The sequence below is a fragment of the Coenobita brevimanus genome, chromosome 88, assembly GCF_032717465.1.
Source record: "Coenobita brevimanus isolate Jiangsu-jjx chromosome 88, ASM3271746v2, whole genome shotgun sequence".
Taxonomy (NCBI): Eukaryota; Metazoa; Arthropoda; class Malacostraca; order Decapoda; family Coenobitidae; genus Coenobita; species Coenobita brevimanus.
This window is the reverse complement of record NC_137041.1, coordinates 5,281,489-5,304,560: the sequence shown is the minus strand read 5'-3', so window position 1 is coordinate 5,304,560 and position 23,072 is coordinate 5,281,489. Positions and strand designations below refer to the sequence as shown.

At 42.5% G+C, this 23,072-nt stretch overlaps 1 protein-coding gene across 1 annotated transcript in view; it reads right to left on the bottom strand.

Moving 5' to 3' along the window:
- Window positions 1-22,368, bottom strand: part of LOC145411171 (uncharacterized) — a 30,704-nt gene extending 8,336 nt beyond the window's left edge. Inside the window, exons 1-2 of the mRNA XM_080281226.1 lie at window positions 22,260-22,368; window positions 5,781-5,954 (exon numbers count right to left, since the gene is read on the bottom strand). Coding sequence (XP_080137352.1) covers window positions 5,781-5,930 — 150 coding nt within the window. The 5' untranslated portion in view covers window positions 5,931-5,954; window positions 22,260-22,368. The remainder of the gene's footprint in view (window positions 1-5,780; window positions 5,955-22,259) is intronic.
- Between the last annotated feature and the right edge of the window lie 704 nt (window positions 22,369-23,072).

The following is a 23,072-nucleotide window of genomic DNA, read 5'->3' as shown; positions in this document are numbered from 1 at the left end:
TTATAAGAAAAAAAAATCATTGCAGTCAGGCAACTACATTACTTTTAATTACACACTCCATTAATACCTGGCGTCTCCTGATTCTTTAACATTTTCACAGTATATACATTCACGTTTGCTGCTGAACCATACATTCTCCTCAGGCAGTGCATTCCGTTTCTCGACCACTGCTCATTCATATTACCACTACTCATGCCACATTCCCTTTCGTTAATCTTTTTACATATCTTTTCACCTGTCCCTTATTTTTCGTGTGTGTGTGTGTGTGTGTGTGTGTGTGTGTGTGTGTGTGTGTGTGTGTGTGTGTGTGTGTGTGTGTGTGTGTGTGTGTGTTTCCTCGTCATAGCCACCCACTGTTTTCCACATTCATACTCATATTTTGCATATTCCAAAACAGACACATTTTCTAAGAAGTTTGCAATCCCCTTCTTACCAAACTGTTCCACGCAATCTTTCTGATCATCCGTGCACTAATCTCATTACATACCACTTACTCTCAGCATATTCCCTCTTTCGTTTACGTGAACTCCCTTCTTGCACCCATCGTATCCATTTCATCCTTCTGTTTTCCATTGTGGCACAGGGTCCAAGAGTGAGTGAGAATTCAATAGGCGTGTCAGAGCGTTGCTGATACAGTGACGTGAAACTGTACTTGTAAATACAGATGATGAGTGCAAGAGCGTGGACATGTGAAGAGGGCATGGTATTATATATATATATATATATATATATATATATATATATATATATATATACAGAGAGAGAGAGAGAGAGAGAGAGAGAGAGAATACAAGGCGGAGGCACAGTGTGAGTGTGTGGAAGGCTGAAAGGAAAGGTCAGGAAGTGGAGACAGTGCATGAAACCCGAGAACGATTTAGTAACAATGTCAGTGCCAGCATTACCAGCGGCAGTATTCTGATGGGCTTACCAGACTCCCTAGCACGCCTTTCTGTGTACTTTCGTCAGTGTACCAACTATGAACTCAGTTTAGGCAGTCCGCTCCCTGAGGCGTAACAGTCACCCCACCCACACATTAGTACTGTTGTGCTATAATACCAAGCCGTTTATACTGTACTCAGGTGCGGGCTAGAAGTACTTGGGACCTGAGACTAATTCTGCTTACAGGTCCTGTTACATACATGTCTACATATATGCATGTATTTATAAATACATTCGCCGGTGAGCTATTGTCGTATGTCACATTTTCACAAAACACAAAAGAAAACATTGCCATGGTATTTTCCATTTATTAAAACTAGATAAAGACAAAACACTATATTGTTGCCATTATATTGTCCATTCATTTAAGCTAAATAAAATATAGTATCAGAAACATTAAAAGATTTTTCCATATCTATCTTAAGGAGGCTCTTCACAAGCTTGGGCCATTAACTTTGAGCCTCATTAGCCTCAATGTTAATCCGCCCCTGTTTATACTGAAATATGCTAAGACCATCTCACTCAGGGATGATATGATGGGGGAAAAAAAAAAGAAAACCTATGCGGTCTTTATGAACTGTCAGTAGGTACTGTGGATACTAAAACTGCTTTGACAAATTTCACATCCTCTAAATGTCTCCTGCCACAGCCGAGATCGATCTCACGACTTTAAGGTTAACACAGCAAGCTTCAACCACCTGACCACCTTCTACCCCTTATATTTTATCGTAATATTCTCTTATACGTTACCTAATTCTTTATGTCAGTGTCGCGTTCATAATTTTTTTAAAAGGTAAATATTAGCAGGTCACCCGCAAATATAATTTGAAAAAGATGATGCTGGGAAGCCTCCTAAGCCCATGAGAATACAGTACGGTTACGGAGTCGCTGAGAGTAGTCTACTGTATAAGTAGAAGACGTAACGGACGAATATACATCTACCAGACAAGCGTTAGCCAATCAGGACGCAGGACATTAGCAAGTACGTTGATATATAATAAAACAGAAAATAAACACGTAGAAGATAAACACGAACGTCGACACACACCTGGAAATATACGCACATAAATTTAAATACAGTACATGCACTATACTAACAATACACAGATGATGTAAATACAGTTACGGTCAATAGTTTCTTTATATTCATGCAGCTTTTCTAAACACGGTGATGTCAAAAACTATTCATCTTACCAACACCCCTCCTGTTATACTGATTTGCTTCAAATTCTCTCTCTTCGCTGTAGTGTTGCATCTTTATCCCTCTATTATCGCTTTTCTAATGGTCGCTGCTCTTTTGAACTCCCTGCCTGCATTTTTCTTCCATTACGGCGGGCATGAAGCACCCGTCTGACATTGCACCCTCATTCGTTTTCAGTCTAACTTTAAGGCAAGAGTTAACCAATACACTACTTCCATGTATGCGACAGACTAACTCTAGAAGTGTCTTCCTCGTTCTGTATTTCCCTCTGTTCATGACTTCCAGTCTTTTAAATGCAACGTGTACAGACAGCTCGAAATGAATGCATTTTGATTTTTTTTTTTCAGGTTTTCAGCGTCTTGTTCACTCTTCTTTCATAGAAGAATTACAGCCTTCACAGTGAGGAATTTTATTCACATATTTATTTATCTGCTTTATTCTGATTAACTCCAAATTATTTTATTCAGTTTGCGTGAGCCTTTTCAAACAAGAGATGTCAGACTGAACATTTACTAACGCCTTTACTGCCAGAGGTTTTCACCAGAGCTGAATAAAATCGTCTGGGGGTAGCATGAATAAAACAGAAAATCCGTCCTAGTGTGATGTTCAAAGATCCGCAATCTCGCTTCATGAGCTCGAAGCTCGAGAAATGTAATGGAACTATTGACCGGGACTGTACGTAGGTAATAGCTAATTGTATACACATAATAAGTACCTAGGATAAAGCATGCAAAGACAAAAAAATACTGTAAGTACACAACATGGAATTATGTACATGTACTACATTACGCACACTGCCTATGGGAAAATACATCTACAGATATGTATATCTAAATGAAAGCAAAAGTACACGACATAATAATTATGTAGTGCGCTTTTTCTTTCTTTCAAGAAACTTAGCGTATACTGTCTTATGATACAGGCAAAGTTTCCCGAAGAAACACATTCATGTACACTTAATCACTCAAATATAGTTCATCACACAGACTGAACTACACAGCCTACAGAAGTATAAACACCATTGTATATATATATATATATATATATATATATATATATATATATATATATATATATATATATATATATATATATATATAATTACCAGTATATGCACATTTTAAAAAATTACCTGTATAAGTACAAAGCGGAATACACACATCATATGAAGTCAAGGAAAACTAAGCACACAACAACGAAGTAATGACATAAAGAGTACGTAGAAGAAAAATGTGTAACCAGACACACATATCTAGAAAGCTAAATATATAACACATGACTGAATAAAAAGAAAAGGTACCAACAAAAGAAGTAGGTACAGTAGGTAGACACTGATACCTAGAAAATACAATAAACAACATTAGTAAGTACCACCTGAAATGTTGGGATAAACAAGGTGAAAGGTAGTGAAAAATTCTTAATAATAAGCAAATTATTGTCCTCTTACTTTTATATAAGATTCACTAAATTATTTCTTCTTACTTACATTCGTTCTCCCTACGTGCCAGGTGGGGTTGGTGGAGGATTAGTGCCCCTCCCTGTAAAACAATTAACTCTAAGCCTTGGCCACCCCGCTTGGGATACATGGCGTCTGGCAATGAATGAATGAATGAACTTACATTCGTGTTTTTTTTTTGTCCATTTTCTACTCCAAGGCAAATAAATAAACAAATGAACAATTGAACAAACAGATAAAAGGCCACATAACATCTACATAACTCCTCGGATTTTACATATGAACAAAATCGTCTGGGTTTAAGCTGAGTAAAATACCCCAATGCATCAGAGCTATAAAGGGTTGAGATAATTATAAATGCTTTGACTGCCAGGAGTTCTCTCAGGTGAAGGAAATCGTCTGGTGCTAGACTGACTAAGACAACCAAGTGCGTCCATACCAGTCAAAGGGTATTAGAGGTTATTATTAGCCCTCTAAAGGAAAATAATAATAATAATAATAATAATAATAACTCAGCTGAACAAAATCGTCTGGTGTTATCCTTGACTGGTTGCCATTATTGTCGTGCCATGAAACACAATTATCTATCCATCCATCCACTCACCTGTCTATCTATCTACCTGTCTATCTATCTCATGTTCTACGTCCACAGAATCAGATCCTTACAGTTTACTTAATGGCGACTGTTTGCAACCCTTCCAGTCCTATTGTTTTCCGGTTTGGATCAAAGTGTAGTAGCGGACATTACTACCGATCCACTCCCTTGCGATAAATAACGACACACTGATCAGTAACTTTCGAAACCCAGTGATACCATCCTAGGAACCCAACACACTTTTCAGAATATTATGTAAGAGGTTCATAATTCTTCAGCTAAAATAAGAATCGATATTATTGTCCGGAAATCTACATAAATAAATAAATAGATAAATAAATAAATAAATAGATAAATAAATAAATAAATAACCTTATACAATATCTAACCCCCAGACGACTAAAGGCCAGTCCAAAGCTGAATAAAATCGTCTGGAGGTAGCGACGATTAGACACAACCTCCATTAGACACCTCCATTATGAAAGGTGTCTCCAGAGCTTGAAGAAAAAAAATAAAGTCATTAGACTCGTATCCAGGAAATTCAATGTGGAGATGGTGACCTTCATTTTGCAGAACGTCCATGTAATTAACCTTGGGAGAAAGGTTAATAAAACAGAGAGACAATTATCAATACTGCACTTTGAATCATATTTAGATTAACTTTTACAGTTAATCAAGAATACTTTTTTTTTTAATGAGAAATGTAATTCCGATCTTTATGATATAAAAACCCATAAGAATTTTAATTAATACGGATTGCTTCAGCCAGGTGGAACTCTAAGGACTGCGGGGGGTGGGGGCGCAACCCCTGCCACCCCCTCTTGGCTACTTTCAAAGGCTTTTATGGAGCTTAGGAGAGACTTCAGACTGGACGCATAAGACATACCCTACTTTAATTCTCCAGCTCAGGATTATCTAACTTCTGCAGGGAGCCCATAAACGGTGTATATTCAAATTTTCTTAATTCCAGTGTGCTTTTCTTGGTTCTACAAACATATAATAAACGTGAATTTAGTGTATTTTGGATGTTAATTGCAATTTATTTTTTACCAATCTTTATGAGATGTCGGTGTCTAGGTCTGGATACATTTGGTTTGGGGGGCACAAGTACTAAAGATTAAACACTCCTGCTTTACCTACTACAGATTCTCCCTAACATGAGTAGAAGTGTCTGGAATAAGCAAGAATGAACTGAAAATTACGTCCTTTGTCCAAATTCATCACCTCTTCAATCTGGTAACGTATTTCTATATTATTCTTGTTATTTCCAGGCGATTATATTCTACTCAAGAAAAACCTCTCGTATTAGAGTTAATGAAGGCCATATCTAACCCCTCCCATTTTAGAAATCTACCCTCAATTTACAAAAGATCGTTGACTGATCGGATTTGATAATATTTACTAGTGTGAAAGGTACAGAGTACTTTCAAGGTACAATAGCAAGAATAAACTAAGCATGTCATCGTACTGAAGGGATTATACAGCCATACTACCATGCCCGTGTGTGTGTGTGTGTGTGTGTGTGTGTGTGTGTGTGTGTGTGTGTGCAGTTTTTTTTTTTTTTTTTTTTTTTTTTTTTTTAAACCCACCTCCGCTAGCGACTGATGGCCCGGCTGTTCACTGGGCGCCCTGGTCTCCTTCTCTACGTAGTAAGTCAGGGGCTTGTAGTAGTTGTTCATGTAGCCGTAGTTGTAGGCGTAGACCCGGGCCCGGGGCGTCTGGTAGGCGTAGCGGGGCATCGTGCGTCTGGCGCTCACGGCGGTCTAGGTGAAAGGGAGAGAGTATGGTACCGCAAACATAAACATGCTGAAGGTGATCGAATTAAAGAAGACAAAGAAAAAAAGGAAAGAAGTAATTGAAAGGAGGAGGAGAAGAGCTAGATTTATAACCTATGAACTGCACAAGGGTCATAAACGGAAAAAATAACAACAGCAATAAATAAATAGCACTGCATCTCAATCTTCCTCTAAATGGAACACGTCCGTCAAAAGTCGATGTTGCAGTCAGGTTGTTCTGCTGGTGGTCAGGTGAAACAAGGTGTGCCCAGCGGTCTGATCGGCTCGGTTGGTGGTGGCTTGACAACTACTGACCACATTCTTTGTGGTTTAGAAGGCGTTTAACACCATTTCGTAAACGAATACATCACCATCACCATCATATTTATCATCATTCAAGAAATCCATTCGAAATCAATCGTCACAGAGAGAGAGAGAGAGAGAGAGAGAGAGAGAGAGATTCTATTTAGCTAAGTACAGTGGTGATACATGTACTTTTATTTCACATTTTTTCTCCTATAGTCCACCATCCTTCTTGGGGGAACAGGGAAGTACCTGAGGAATTTTGTACAACCAGGCAATTGACCCGCCCAGTTGTATCAGTGCCACCACGTGAAGGCTTCCCTCTCCAGCACCACCTCTCGTCGTCAAAGGGTGAAACAGACCAACATTAACGGCCCATCACCAAAAATCCCGCCAATTCAGTGTCTTATTTGTTACTTATTCCACAAGATGCCTACCCAGAGCTGAAAAAAAAATCGTCTGCTGGAAGTGATTGACGTAGAGTATTTTTCGTTTATAATTTCTTCCTATTTTAAGACGACTTTTCTCAATTTAGGCAGCACTTATTCCATTATAGGGGTTAGATACAGCCTACATTTAACCTCTTTACCATCAAACTGCTTTCTACGGCTGAATAAAATCGTCTGGAGGCAGCAAGAATAAAATATACAGTACGTTCTCCGACCGAAAGGATTAAATATGCAAAATACATAATTGGAGTGAAGAGGCCACAATCCTTAAAAGAATGGCGTATCTTTTCCTTATCGTCTTGCAGGCCAGAATTTATTTTACACAGGTCAATGGAAGATCTGTCGCAGTGAAAGGGTGAACGCAGCAGAAGTGTTCCGTAGACGAGGTAGTTGATTCTGTGTGTGTGTGTGTGTGTGTGTGTGTGTGTGTGTGTGTGTGTGTGTGTGTGTGTGTGTGTGTGTGTGTGTGTGTGTGTGTGTCAAGTTTATGGCTGTAAGGTGAAATATGCACACAACTGCAATTTATTGTGTGTGTGTGTGTGTGTGTGTGTGTGTGCGCGTGTGTGTGTGTGTGTGTGTGTGTGTGTGTGTGTGTGTGTGTGTGTGTGTGTGTGTGTGTGTGTGTGTGTGAAGTTTACGGCCGTAAGGTGAAATATGCACACAACTGCAATTTATTGTGTGTGTGTGTGTGTGTGTGTGTGTGTGTGTGTGTGTGTGTGTGTGTGTAAAGTTTACGGTTATAAGGTGAAATATGCACACAACTGCAATTTCTCTCTCTCTCTCTCTCTCTCTCTCTCTCTCTCTCTCTCTCTCTCTCTCTCTCTCCGAAGTTTACGATTATAAGGCGAAATATGTACACAACTGCAGTTTATACTCTGTCTCTCTCTGCATGACCTCGTGATGTCTGGCTTTAGAATAAGGTAACAGTGTCAAGTCAGTTGGCACTAATAATTAATGAGCTTAGGTCACCTTGAGAGAGAGAGAGAGAGAGAGAGAGAGAGAGAGAGAGAGAGAGAGAGAGAGAGAGAGAGAGAGAGAGAGAGAGAGACTGATGCTAAACTGAGACTGGTCAAAGATGTGGAATGAGGAAGTCAAGTGACGAAAGGAAAAAGAGGGAAGGTTTAGACAGTTGAGTCACAGGAGGAATGGTTATGATTTGTTATAATGAATATCTATCTCTTTATCAGTCTATCCATCTGTCTACCTATCAATCTATAAGAAGGGTTAAGTAAGAGAGACGGAGAGAGAGAGAGAGAGAGTGAATGACGGAGAAACAAATAAATAAATAAATAAATAAATACAGACAGACAGACCGAATGAAAGAAAGAGCTCTGAAATTCTCCACTTCCTCTTCTAACCCACCAACCATAAATTGTTGCTTTAACACCTCCCAACCCTAACACTTCAAGCCTCACCACCCACATCCATCCACAAACACCCTGAAGCAACCCTGGCCACGGACATTCCCACAAGCTTATGATCAAAACACACCTATCATTTATTTTATATTTTTTCGAGGTGAACAAAAAACTAAGCGATATTACTGCACTCAGCTCTCACTGCCCCTCCTTGAAAAAAAAGACCTTAGTTATGGGAGGCAGGTGGTCGTAGGTATGTTTGTGAAAGCTCCTAATCTGGCGCTATACTCTGTTCACTCCAACATGACCTAAAATTGCCATCTCGCCGTACTGAGTGCTGAACTGTGAGAAGAGATTAACACTAGGAAAGGATGCTAGCTATGAAAGAATTCTATGGAACGAATACAGACCAGTAATAGTTCCTTATTTTGTGCCTGAACTCCGGGAAATAAGTTTCAAAGTGACGAAAATTATCATCACTACAGTTTTTTATCATCTTAACTGGGCCTTTGTTTTCCTTCTTTTGCATCTCATATCACGTACTTCAGTGTCAGAAAAAATACTATGGCTCTACATCATTTCCATAGCACATCTTCGTGACTACTACCACTTTCTTGTATTAAATTATTGCTAGAACTCGTCATTCAAGACAGAGCACGGAAATTTTAGGACAGGTTAGCGTAAAAGAAAAAACAGCGAATGCAACACCATCTCTCCTAGTGTTGCAAGCGTCTCAACACTGACAGGGAGGGAACTGAGTTGTGTTTATGAGTGCCAAGTATACCCGTGGTTAACCAATCTGGCACTGGCACCAAATTGGGTATATGAATGAGTCTCGGGTACGGTATGACATATGACACTGATTATACGGCTTTCACATTAACTTGGCCCAAATTTTTGTCCTTTTGTGGGGTATTTCACGTAGGATAATAGCATAAAAAGACAATACTAATGCTCTACATCCTTTCCATAGCACATCCTCGTTAATAGCATCATAGTCTAGTTCTAATCTCTTGCTACAACTCAGCATTCCAGATGGGGAGACGGCAATTTTAGACCAAGTTACAGTAAAACCAGTATAGTGATGCCAGGCGGTGACGGCCTCCCTCACACCTAATCCCTCCAATCTAATGACCTACTTTTCATATTATTCTTACTGCATAAACTAAACTGTTCTATTCAGCTTCGGAGAAAGTCTTCGATCTGGAGAGGTTAGCTATTGCCTTCATTTGCCCTTTGACGTCAACAGGTCTCACAAAAACCAGAATTAAACCGTCAAGAAATCGTATGAATATAAAATACATAATCGGACTGAAGGGGTTCAATTTAAGACAGCGTGTCTATTAATCCCACATCTGAGGGACGTCTTAATTATAATACCTAGCTTAGAACATTATAACCCGCTTATGAGAAACGTCCCGGGCTAAGAGGGTGAAAGACAATTACTTTTAACGTCTGGGTGGTTTGTGTAGCTAGTATTTCCGCAACTACAGACGATAATCACTGTAAGTCAGATATGTCTTCTAAAATATCTCGATCATTTCCATACAAATGGTATTATAAACTATGGAATCTCTCTTAAACTGATGTCTTTGCAGATGTGGATGTTTTGTGGAATGGGCACCTCTAACGTTAGGGTCTCTGGTGGTAGGCGTATCTAAATTTCTAAATCCTTCATAAGAAATCTTTTGTATTTTTTTTTTTTTTTTTAAAGCTGTCGGACGGCTTTATCCAACACACTCTTACCTGGAGACAGCAACAGTAAAACAAGAGGTGAAACTGAATTAACAGCAGAATATAATGGATGATTTAAATTCATTAGTCACTTAAGCGAAATAAAGTGTTTATGCAGTATTTTAGGAACTGGCATTAAAGACGAATAATTAGGGCAACGCTGAATATGGAGAAACTTAGTGTGTATAAAAGCATATCACTGCATAAAACGAATGTATAACCGCTATTTTTCTTTCCTTTTAAATGGACACTATATGATCATTAGATTTTAGCTTTACATCTTACAAATTTTGCTCATAATATTAACTCTCTCTCTCTCTCTCTCTCTCTGCATTTAGCCTTACAAGGGTACCGGGAACTTATTTTCCTGTACAGCTGGTTGTCGGAGGGTCTGGGGGGTGGGGAGGGCATTCTGCTATACTGCCACAAACAACCCATTCTTCTCACACTACAATGCAGCCCATCACGCCACTACACACCCCACGCACCTCACTAACAACACAGACATTCAACATAACCTCAGTAAAAGATCCCGGGGAGAGACAGGTTGAAGTAGGTGATGCCCACACTCCACTGAATCCACGTCCAGATAAGCTTGAGGCAATAACAACGACGCAGAAAAAAAAAAAAAAATCAATACTACTACTACTGCTGCTACTACTACTAACAATAGTAGTAATAATAGTAGTAGTAGTAGTAATAATAATAATAATAATAATAATAATAATAATAATAACAAAAAGAACACGGACATGAAAAACAAGAACAAGAACACAAATAATCTTGTACTTCAATAATTTCGGATTTTTTTTTTTTATAATCATTTGAGGCAGGTTTGGAACAGTTATAGGCCTCATAAAATCTAGCCATCCTATGTAACTCTCTCTCTCTCTCTCTCTCTCTCTCTCTCTCAGCCACCGATGTTTCCCAAATACATCGTAAACCCGGATATTAGTGTGTCTGGGGGCCGACAGAGGGCACCAGTGGGATGCTAAGGCCGAACCAAGGACGAGATGGGCGCCAAAAATGAACCGCATCCACTGGTTGGCTCATTCTCGTCTTCCTGTCTTTACTCCCGCCAAAAATGCAGTAATATCGTGTTAAAAGCAGGGCAAGGTACTGTCTTACTTTCACTAATATTCTCTCTCTCTCTCTCTCTCTCTCTCTCTCTCATTCGTTTATTCATGTATCATATCTATATTTACCTGCCTCAGCTTCATCTATATCAGTCTGTCTACCTACCTATACCTCTCTCTGTTTATGTCTATTTATCTGTCTGTCTACATAACTACCAATGTTCTAATTCTTTCAGGTGGCTATCATTAAACAGGTCTTTCTAACATGAGTGGACAGCTTTGCACTGACTTCATGGTAGGAACTGCAGCGCCATTACCAAAGGCCTGACTCACTCCCGCAATTCACCTGACCTTCCATTGTTGAGCTGATTTTGCTGTTGCTGCTGTGATGCTGTCGTCGTTGCCGTTACTGCTGTTGAGGTTATTTGAGATGCTTTTAGTGTTGTAGTTTCGATTGTCAGTGTTGTGTTGTTGCTGTTGTTGGTGATTTTCTTAATAATGCAACGTCTCTGATGAAACTAAACAGCGAAACTAATCAGGAATAAACTTTGACTCTCCCTCGTGTACGGTATTCATCATGCATCATTCACCATCGCAGAAGGAGCCCAAGACTGAGAGACTAAGGCTTAATCCTCCCAAGTAATCTGCACACACACACACACACACACACACACACACACACACACACACACACACAAGGCAAATTCAAGATCCGCTCATTTCGAGATGCCTGGCCACACTACATTCAATCTCTTCAGTACGGCGATCTAGATTAATTACTGCTGCCTCCACACGACTGGATTAAGCTTGGAAGGTTCTCATGTACTGAAAGTGCTAATGAAGGCTCCATCTAAACCTCAACTAGAAAAGTCTATCCTTAAGCTTGCAATAATCATCTGAAGTTAGAAATTGGAAGTGTTTTATTGAGGTGAGGCGATTAAAAGACGAAACGCCACAGGTAGTGGAAACAATGCAGAGTTAATTAGTTTATAAGGAATACTGAGAGTGCTGGTTACCTCTTTCGTTGCGGCTGGAAAAAATAAGGATGAGAAAGTATACCTGGATGTTATATTTATTACTGTTGCTGATGACGTGGTGGTGGTGGTGGTGGTGGTGGTGGTGGTGGTAAGGATGTGTGTGTGTGTGTGTGTGTGTGTGTGTGTGTGTGTGTGTGTGTGTGTGCTGAGTCATGTGTTCAGGTGGTGTGGAGTGTGTTTAAATGCCGCGCATGACTCAGGCAGGTGTTATGCTTGTACAGTCGTGACCAAAATTTCGTCGACACTTCTGCTGGGCTGTGGTGAAAGAAGGCGCTCCATGAAATTTTTTTATGTGACAGAGGCGGGAAACACACGACAAAAAATTATCAAAAAAAAAAAGTAAAAGAATGCCCTCTGTCGTCTGGGGGCGAATGAGAAATAAGGAAGGCGGACACAACGCTGGCAGAGAATAGTCGGTGATTTTCTGCTCATGGCTGTACATTTTCCCAGCCCCTTGTTCCACTGCTCCCCTTATCACTTCCATCTTCTCTTTTTCCCCTCGTGGAAAAAAAATCGTTTCAAAATACAAGCTGCTTTTCATGTTTTTTTTTTCCTCTTCATCCCATTTTGCTAAGAAATTACGACCTGACATTAATATGCCGTATTATTATTATTATTATTAGTATTATTATCATTATATTTATTGTTGTTGTTGTTTCTGTAATTGTTGTTGTTGTCATTGCTGTTATTTTTCGTTGTTGTTGTTGTGGTGGTGGTGGTGGTGGTGGTAGTGATGGTGAGGGCCCAGTGTGAAGTAGTATGAGACCCGTTGCCAGGTGTACTGTGTTGTGGTGTAGTGAAGGCCAAACATCTGAGGTAATCTAAGTATATCGTGTATGACTCAGGCAGGTGTCATGTCTATACCTCACCTCTCTCACATCCCACACCCCTCTTCCCTGCCTCTTCCCCTCTTTCCTACCTCCCACTTTCCCCTCTTCCCTGCTTCCTACCCTTTCCCCCTCTTTCCTACTTTCCCCTTTCCCCTCTTCCCTGTGGCTTCCCCTCTCCCCCACTTTCCTACCTTCCACTCCCCTTTTCCCTGCCTCTTTTTAACCTCCCCTTTTCTCCTTTACCCGGACCCTTCCTCGTCCTCGTCATCGTCCTCCTCCTCTTTTTTTCTTTTTCTTCTTACTTCTCCTCCTCTTCTCACTTTTCTCTCACCTCCTTCCTTCTCATATCCCTTCCCCTTTCCCCCTACTGCCCTACCATCCCCTTCCTTTCCCCTCGCCTCCTCTACCCAGTTATCCTCTTCCCCTCTCCTCCTTCCTCTTCTTCTCTTCCTCTTCCCCCTTTCATCATTTTCTCTCCTCCTTTTCCTCCTGTTCTCTCATCTTTTCCTTCCTCCTTCCTCTTCTCACGTGTCCCCTCCCTCTCTTTCCCTCTCTTTCTCATCCTTCCCCTCTCCCCCATCATCCTTCACGCTATTATTATCATTATTATTATTACTATTATTATTACTTCATTGTTATTGTTGTTATTTGAAAGAGAGAGAGAGAGAGAGAGAGATATGAGAAAGTTGCTGAGGTTGGGGATTTGATACAGGGTCGAATTAACTGGATGAACAATGTACGGAGAAGCAAAGGACAGAGATTTGACACTCCTTTCTATCTATCTACCTATCTATCAATCTATCTTCTTTTCTTTCCCATACTTGGTAGTGAAAGGAATGGCTGACAGGTATATGTGAAGCAAACCCGTAGAAGAAAAATATATATGTGCAGATGGTCATGCCTGTGAGATGGAGCCAGGATTGATGTGACTTGAATGATGTGTGAATGACGGTGGTTTTATGCTGTTGATTGCTGTGTGGTGGAGGGCAGGGGAGGGTAAGGAGGGGGAGACAGGCTAGTGGGGAAGGAGGAAGGCGAGTGAGAGGGAGGAGGTAAGGAGGAGGAAGAGAAAAAGGTGTGGTGAGGAATGGTTGAACGTAGGATGAAGCTGAAGAAAGTGAAGAAGGTTAGAAAAGGAAGGGAGTGAAAGGGAGGAAGGAAATAGGGAACAGAGGAGAAGAAGAGGAAAGGAGTGGAAGAGGGAGGGAATAAGGAACAGAGGAGAAGAAGAGGAAAGGAGTGGAAGGGAGGAAGGGAGTAAGGAACATAGGAGAAAAGAAATGGAGTGGAAGGGAGGAAGGGAATAAGAAACAGAGGAGAAGAAGAGGAAAGGAGTGGAAGAGAGGAAAGGGAATAAGGAACAGAGAAGAAGAGGAAGGGGAGAACGGAGAGGAAGAGGAGGGAAATGAGGAAGTGGTAGGGATAAGTGGCAACGCGAAAAATGAGTAACAGGAAACGATTGTGAGACGTAAATGGTGTTGAAAGAATGGGAGGAAATGGATTGAATGGGATGGTGATGGGGTGGGAGTAAGGGGGAGAGGGAGAAGAAGAGAAAGGGGGGAGGGAAGGAAAAGTATCAGGAGAGGGGAGGGAGAGGAAAGAAGGAAGAGAGAGGTAGGAAGGAGGAGAAAGGAGGAAGAGAGAGGCAGGAAAAAAGAGAGAGGAATGGAGGTCGAGAAAATGAGAAAAAGAGAGAACAAGGGAGGAAGAGGGAGGAAGGAAGAGTGGAAGGGAGGAAGAGTGGGAAAGGAGGAAGAATGAGGATGGAGGAAGAGAGAGGAGGGGAGGAAGAGAGACAGAGGAAGGGAAAATAGAAGAAAGGGACAATGAGAGAGGATGGAAGGAAGGGAGGACAAAGAAGAGAGAGGACGGAAGGAAGGAAGAATGAAAAAGAAATGAAGAAGTGGGTAAGGAAGAGAGGAAAGAAGAAGAAAGAGAAAAGGAGGAAGAAAGATGAAGGGAGGAGAAGAGAGGAGAGGCTGAATGAAGAGAAGAACAAGGAAGTGAGAGAGGAACTAACCCATGGCCCATTATCCTTGCATTCCGTCCCACCCCAACCTCCATCAAATATAACTTCCCTCCCCTCCTCCTTCCCCCTCCTCAGTGTTTTTCCACATTCGTTTTTTTTCTCTTCTCTTCCCTTCCCTTCCTCCTCCTTACTTTACTCTCCTCCTCCTTCTCTTCCTTTATTTACCTTCCTCCTCCTCCTCCTCCCCTCACCCCACTCTCATCATCTCACTCCCTATCCCTTGTCTCTCTTTCCTGCACCTCCCCTTCCCCCTGTTATCTCCCTTCTCTCCCCCCCCCTTTTCCCACCATATCCCACTCCTTCCCCTCCGCTTTGCCCCTTTCTATATTCCCCACTCGCCCCCTTCATTACACTCTCTCCCTCATCTCACTTCCCTCTACCATCTCTTTCAACTCCTCTCCTCTCCTCTTCTCCCTTCCCTTCTTATCCTCCCTTATTTTCTCCATTCTGTCCCCATCATCCACTTCTCTTCCTTTCTCCTCTCCTTCTCCTCCTTCCCTCCCTAGACCACACCCTTCCTCCAGCACCCCTCCCACCCATCTTCTCCCTTCTCTTTCTCCCTCTCCCTTCTTGCTCTTCTCTTCTCCCCTCTATTCCAGTCCTTACCCTTCCTCATTCACCTTTTCTCTTCATTCTACTGCTTCCTCTTCTTTCCTCTTTTTTATATCTCTTCTCCTGTCTCTTCCTTTTCATCCCTTACACTTATTTCCTCCCTTCTTCTTCATTGCTCCTTACCCTCACCTTCTCATCTCCCCTCCCTCTCCCTCTCTCTCTCCCCTCCCGTCCCTTACTTAAGCCCCTCCTTTCCATCCCTGTTCCCAAACCTCTCATTCGCCTTCCCATGCCTTACCCTCCTCCTTCTCCCTCCCTCCCCATCCCTTACCCTTCCTCCTTCTCCCTCTTTTTCTCCCTCCCTCTTTCCCTCCCCTCACCACCCGTCTCCCCCACCACCACTTCTCACCATCGCAGCCCGTTGCGCCTCTCAGGTCTAAACCCAGGCCACGTTCCTAAAGCGAGTACACGCCATCATCGGGTTACGCGACTGGCCTTAAGCGGTTCCAGTCAGTTGTGTTTATCTTCGGAACCCCGGACGATTTTACACGCCTTGGAGAGATTTTTTATTTTTATTTTTCATACATATACAGTATAATTGGAAGGGTGAGGGATTTCGTAGATACTTAGAAATATAACTAATTTGTATTTTATTTATGCTACAATTACATTACTTTATGAAGCTCAATACAGTGTGCCAGTAAAGCCAACCCCTTCTTTAAATCATATGTGGATACACAGAAAGGTAGGATGACAGAAAGACACATGTAAGGAAAATATAGACAAACAGACAAACAAGAAGAGAGAGAGAGAGAGAGAGAGAGAGAGAGAGAGAGAGAGAGAGAGAGAGAGAACATGAAGACAGACAGACAAAAACAAACAGACAAGCCTAATTCTCTTATGGCCTAGATGTGTGCGGAAGAGAGGGGGTTGGCGCTGTAAACTTCTCTCTCTCTCTCTCTCTCTCTCTCTCTCTCTCTCTCTCTCCGGGTAGTAGATGGCAGCGAATGGTGAAGAGGGGGGGAAGGGTAAGAAGAAAAAGAGGAAAGGGGGGAGAAGGAGGAGGGGAGCAAGAGAAGTAGGAAGAGGAAAAGAGAGAGGAGGAAGGTAAGTGGAAGGAAGAGAAATGAGGGGAGAGAGAGAGAGAGAGAGAGAATATAATACATAAAGGGTAAGAGGTGGGACTGGAGTGGGGCAGGTGGGGGACAGACGAGATAAATGTGTGAAAAGTGGATGAGGAAGTGGTTAGGTGGGAGGTGTGGGGGACAGATATAGCGTGTACGTGGGTAGGTGGTGCTGGTGGTTGGGGAAGCTGTGGCCCAGTGGTTAGAGGAGTTGGCTGCTGTTTGAAAGGCCGGGAGTTCGATCCTGGGCTGGCGGAGGGAGTGCTTTGACGATGTGAATTACGCTAAACTGTATTGCTCTTCCACAATACCCGTCCTAAATGTTACAAAAATACCCTCCTTATTACCATTACATTAGTCCTGAATAACCAGTTTTGCATGTATTCGTTATGGACGGTTGGTATTAGCGCCGAAATGGTGATACGTAATGAAGTATGACACCTAGGACTGCTAGACCTCAGGGAACAGAAGGCTTTACCAGAGTCGGACACACACGCACACACACACACACACACACACACACACACACACACACACACACACACACACACAAGAAAAAAAAAAACGAACGGGAGGAGGAGATGGTATTCAATGGGTGGATGGGTGAGTTGGTGGGTGAATAAGTGGGTGAGATAGACATGTTAGGTCATATCAGGTGCCAGGTTAGTTGAGATTAAGGTAGGTCTGATTACGTTCGGTTAAGACTGACTAGACTAGGGTAGGTCTAATCTGGTTTAGTTTGGTATGGTGCTGTTTGGGTTAGGTTGGGATGGGCTGGTTTGGTATGGTTAGATTAGTTTAGGTGTCTTGGTTTGGTTTAATTTGATTGGTTTGGTTTGGTTTGATTTGGTTTGGTTTAGTTTGATTTTGTTTTGTTTATACTGATATGGACTTTTTCGTTTAATTTGGTCTGGTTTGGTTTTGTTTGTCTTGGTTTGCCTTGATTTGGCTCGGTTTGGTTTGGTTTAGCTTGGCTTGATTTGGTTTGTTTTGGTTTGGTTTAATTTGACTCTGTTTGGCTTGATATGGTTTGGCTTGCCTTGGTTTGGATATGTCTGGTGAGACGATATAGTAGTGGACGAGGGAAGGGAACAAACAGGAGGGAGGGAAGGCAGATGACAGTGGAAAACAGAGGATAATGAACGACAGATGAAAGCAAAAAGAGTTAAAATTATGGACGACAAACGTGGATGACAGCAAACCAACAACAACGCATTTATTCTAACCTCACAAAGATCTCAAGTCCATTTCAGTCAAGTGTAGTAGGCGGGAGGATCAGTTTGACTAGTAACCAAGGAGAGTCATTCCGACCTAATGACTAAGGTTCATCGAATTTCGTGAAACCGTGATTTTGTATGCAAGTTGATATAAGATGCGAAATTAGCCCAGTTCCATCAGGTGAAAGCAGACCGACTATGGGGGCTCATTCTCGCGGGCTTAGATGAATCCCTGACCCTTCATTTCCAGTTCACTTCTGCATAGGACGAGGTGTAAGGGAGCCTCCTAAGCCTACAAGCATACCACCCAGGAAAAATGAGAGAAAAAACAGAAGAGATCAATAAATGTTTAAGGCAAAAAGATACCATTCTACTATTCTCTCTCTCTCTCATTCGAACAAAATCGCCTCATATCGGCCTGCATAAACTACCTAAATGTGTCTACAGCATCAAGGAAGTGTGTGCTACAAGTGAGAGTGTACGAGACAAGGCCAGTGACAAACCAAGAGCTCTAAATAAGGGTAAGAGCTGATGGCAGAGTGGGGTGGGGGTGGTGTGTTGGTAGAGTGGGATGGTGTGGAATGGTGTGAATGAGGTTGAGGGTGGGGTGTGGGTGGCATGGAGGTGAGGTGGGCGTGCGGGTGATGCAGGAGGGGTGAAATGGGGGTGGGGGGTATGTCGGTGTTGGTGTGGGCAGGGTGGGGTGGTGAGGGGTGAGGGTGAAGGTGTGGGTGTTGGTGCAAATTGGGGTGGATTGGGTTGTGGTATGGGTGTGGGTGGTATGGATGGGGTGTGTTAGGAGGAGTATGGGTGTGGTAGGAAATGGAGAAGATTATGTTATACCATCATATATCCAATTCAACATCTGATCTCACAGACGGTGGTGTGAGGTGGGGTGGGGTGCTCCGGTGGTGGAGTGGATGTGGGTGGGTGAAGGTGAAAGTGTTCAAGTAAGTGAAGTGCCAGTGCAGAGATTAGGTTAACCCATCACTCTTGCACAGACCCATGACGGCTGACTGCAGTTAAACATTCGTACAGCCAAAGAAATAATAATAATAATAATAATAATAATAATAATAATAATAATAATAATAATAATAATATAGTCTTTATAACAATAACCATCATCAATCTATGTCAATCCACTGCAAGACAAAGGCCTCATCAGACTCCCTTCTTTGTGGCCTACTGGGTGTTAACTTGTGCCATCCTGGTCAGGCCTTTTTACGGATGTCTTCCCCCTGTTTGGTCCCTGGCCTATCTCATCCTCTCACTGCAGTTCTGTGTTGGCACTCCGTTATCTTAGCTGTCTGTCTCATTTTTTTTTTCTGTGAAAGACGTGCCCTAATCATGATCATATTATTTTTTGGCGCCCTCATTAAGAGGTCGCCTTTAAGCCTGGTGGTCTGGTAGTACAGCTATCGGGTCGAAAAGGGCCACGTCTTACACGCTACATTTCGAGTATCAGAAGAGAGCAGAGTTTTGTCTGTTATGTAAAACGTCACCATGGGCGTTGGTCCGTCTCCTGCCCTTAAATGTTCTGGACTACTGTAACTTAGCCCAGTGCCCCCACGATCCTAAGAAGGCAAGATGGTGACAGGCACTTGCAATTTCTTTAAGCTGAAACAATCGTCTACGGTTGCGGGCATATAATAATGAAATGCAGAATCGTTGCTAACTGTGGTAATTATGTTCCCTATTTATGTCTGTCCCATCTCCAAGTAACAGTCTTATTTTCCCTCCAGATACTCCTAAATATTATCAGCTGTACTATTGGTGCTGAGCCTGCATATTTGTTTGCATGTATTTATGTATAGTATGTCTGTCTGTCTGTTTACTTGCCTGCCTGCCTGCCTGTCTGTCAGTCAGTCTGTCTGTCTGTCTGTCTCTGTCTTCATAGTCAGGACCAGACTGGTGTCCTCTGAGCGACTGATTCGGCCACTTTTGTGCTCCTGTGATGGCTAAGCTAGGTAAATGTGGATAGTAGGACGCGTAGAGTTTTGAAGACGTTGAGAAACTAATTTTACTTTATATATATTATTTGATGTGTGTGTGTGTGTGTGTGGAGAGAGAGAGAGAGAGAGAGAGAGAGAGAGGTGCTGTGAAGAGTTGTTTTGGCCACTTACACTTTCCTGCAACGGCTTTGCCGTAGCAGGTGGCAGTACAGCCGTCATGCCGTTGGCATGGCAAGCGCCCTCGCGAGCACAACGAGCCAATGGAGTTCTCCTATCCTTGCCTTTCTAAGCACTCCTATATTTACGTTCTAAGCCTCCGATGGTGGAGGTGGAGGAGTGTGTGTCTCCCAAACCTCTTGGTCTGTGTTCTAGTCTGTCCGAGGGTGGTCATACGAGAATGGGCACTCTGTTTTGGTGTTGTAAATTACATAAAGAGATTCTCATTTCCGCAACCGCACCAGAGACATACAGTTGTATATACGCTTGACACTAGGCGCTCTAAAATCCTTCTACGCCTATTACCCCGCACATAAAGCATTGGGTGGGGGAAGGTCACTTCCCTAGTGACAGAAAAAGGTGCTCTTCCATTCTACGGATCAGCTGCTCTTCAAAACCCATATAACACGGCTAGAAATGTGTACAGTACAGCTACTCGCCCTTGTCAGGCGAGTGCAAGCGACCGCTACAGTACATGCAATGCGGTACATACAAGTCTTCAAATGTAACTAAACAAATGGAGAGGAGAATGTTAGTTACATAAGAATATTCAGAATGATACTGTTTATCAAACAGAAGTCGAACTTTAAACTTATCATACAGATTTTCCCCCTTAACAGGTGCGATTCCAGCAAAGGAATGAGGAACTTGACACTGCCAGTGCCCTCCTTCCCTCCTTTCCTCCTGTGGTGAGGATGGGGGACCACTGTGATACTGACCATGGCTTTATTTCTGACGGTTATGATATCCCATGTCAGTCACCATCATCATCATCATCATCATCATCATCACCACCACCATCACCCTCATTGCATCCTCATTCCCTGTGTTAAAAATGGAGTCGGCAGGATCCAGGAAACAAGAACAGTACACAAAATACGGGACAGTCTAATGAGGCACTCAGTGAAGGGAGCAATACAATCATTCACACAGACCTCAAAATCTTCAACCCCTTCAATGTAATGACGCTGTTTTTATCATTCTTGCTACACTCAGACGATTTGACTCAGCTTAAAGAGAAAAATCAGGTTGTGAATGGTTAATGGACACTGTTTCTACCCCCGTCACTATAGACGGTTTCTCTGAAGTTAACCAATGCGTCCGGGGGTTGCAAAAGTAAGTACAAATATACGTCATTGGATTGAAGGAATTAAAGCTTCAAGGCAAAATTTCAACTTTTTTTTATTTATTTTTTTATCGGAGAGAGATATATATATATATATATTTTTTGAGGGCTTGAAGCACATTTTGCACGCCAAATAATTTCTGATAGGGTCATAGATGTTATTATTGTCTTGCATGTTCTGTAAGCAGTATTTTGTTTTTCTCTTGGAAGGAACAGTTATCTTGGGCTCGTGGCCTTTGGTTCCTTCTTCCTCGCATTAAAAAAATAATAACATAAGAGAAAATTAAGGTGCAACATGTACTTCAAATTCGCCAAGGAAGAGGTGCCATAAAACCTCTTAACTCCTTCACCACGAGAACGTTTTTTCTTGGTACTTCCATACGATTTCATTCAGTTACGGAATGACTTCTATTAGCGAACCAGTCAGTGAAGGCTATATCTATTTCCTTCAGTTTGAAAACTCTATCGTGAGTTGAGTAAAAACGGGAAATAGCAAAAATAAAATGAAAAAACACAGTACTGAAGGGGGTGAAGTAAGATGTGTAGTGAGGGCACAGTGCCAGGGGCCCCGCCCAGCCCTTACACTGGTGTGTCTCCACATGTAACCTGACACATCTCTATCTCAGACTCTTCCCTGCTGCTATTTCAATCAGTTGAATATAATCATCTGCTGTTGGCCTGAATAAATACCTAACGATGGGGATACAGCAAGGTCAGATAAATGAAAATGCAGGACACATTTCTTTGGTTCACTTAAACCGTGAAAACTGGTTCTGTGTGCATCTTTTCCTGAGGGGACGTTACTGAATTAAGCCAAAGCTACTGCCAGAGGGTTGTCCTTATTCTAGAGTATCAGCAGCTTTTAGGTAAGATGTCGTTTATCAAAAATTAGAAATGTGGTGAGCTAGTTAATAATAAGCGGGTGAACAGACACGCCGAGTTGCAGTGATGTTCCCGCACATTAAAGTTTATTATTATGACACTGTTCTGACGGTAATTCCAACATTTACTAATCCCAGCATCTTTGCCAATAGTTTTTAACTCATGAACCTTTTATCGCAATGATAATTCCTGTCATCACTCAACACAAAGTATCATCATCCATTACATTCATTGTATTAACTCATCATTTAATACAAATTACCATATCCATCACCGCCAACCACAACTACCATCATATCCACTGTCCACCACAACCGCAACAACCACCTGCCACCACAACTACAACAGCCACCGCCTACCACAGCTACAGCCACGTCGGTCTATCAGCAGCAGACGGCAGCTCACCTTGAGTGGTGCCGTGAAGGTTTAGGCTACGTGTGGATGCGACAAGCCCTAAGACCTGACTGAGAAGAAAGGGCAGGGCGGGGCAGGGCGGGGCAGGGCGGGGCAAGGCGGGGCGAGGCAGGGCTGTGGGTTTGTTGGGGGGAGGGTTGGGGGAAGAAGGGGGAATGTGAGATGGAGATGGTGTTAGGGAGGGTGGGGGGGTGAGAGGGGGGTGGAATGGGGAGACGACAACAAGAAATGTTGGAGTGGAGAAGGGGAGAGGGGAAGAGAGGTGGAGTGATGGTGGGGAATGGTGGGATTAGAGGTGGGAATGTGAGGGGGTGTGGAGATATGAGGGAAAGCGGGGGGAGGTAAAAGGGAGGTGGACTGGGGGAAGTGGGGGAAATGCTGGAAGGTGTGAGGGGGATCAGAGGGAAATCTACGAAGGAGCATGAAGAAGTACGAAGGAAAACAAACAGCAACAGACCTATTGATTCTTTCGAGGCTGCTTATTGTATAGGTTATAACTTGCGTATCTATTCTATGGCTTACAGACAAAGACAAGATGTGGAGGAAGCTTGGAGGAAGAAATATAAGATGGTGGGCGAGTGTAAACGAGGGGTGGAGGGGAGGGGGAGGCTAAGGGAAAGAGATGGAGTGGGGGAAGGGAGAATAGTTAAGAGGGAGTGAGGGAGGTGAGAGGAAGGTGAACTAGTGGAGATGTGGGGTGGAGGTGGAGTAAAGATAACTGTTTAGTGTTTGTTCGCACTCGATTTCACAGAGAAAACGAATTTGCTCCCATTTTCGGTGTTTGGGGGAGACTTCTTTTGTTGA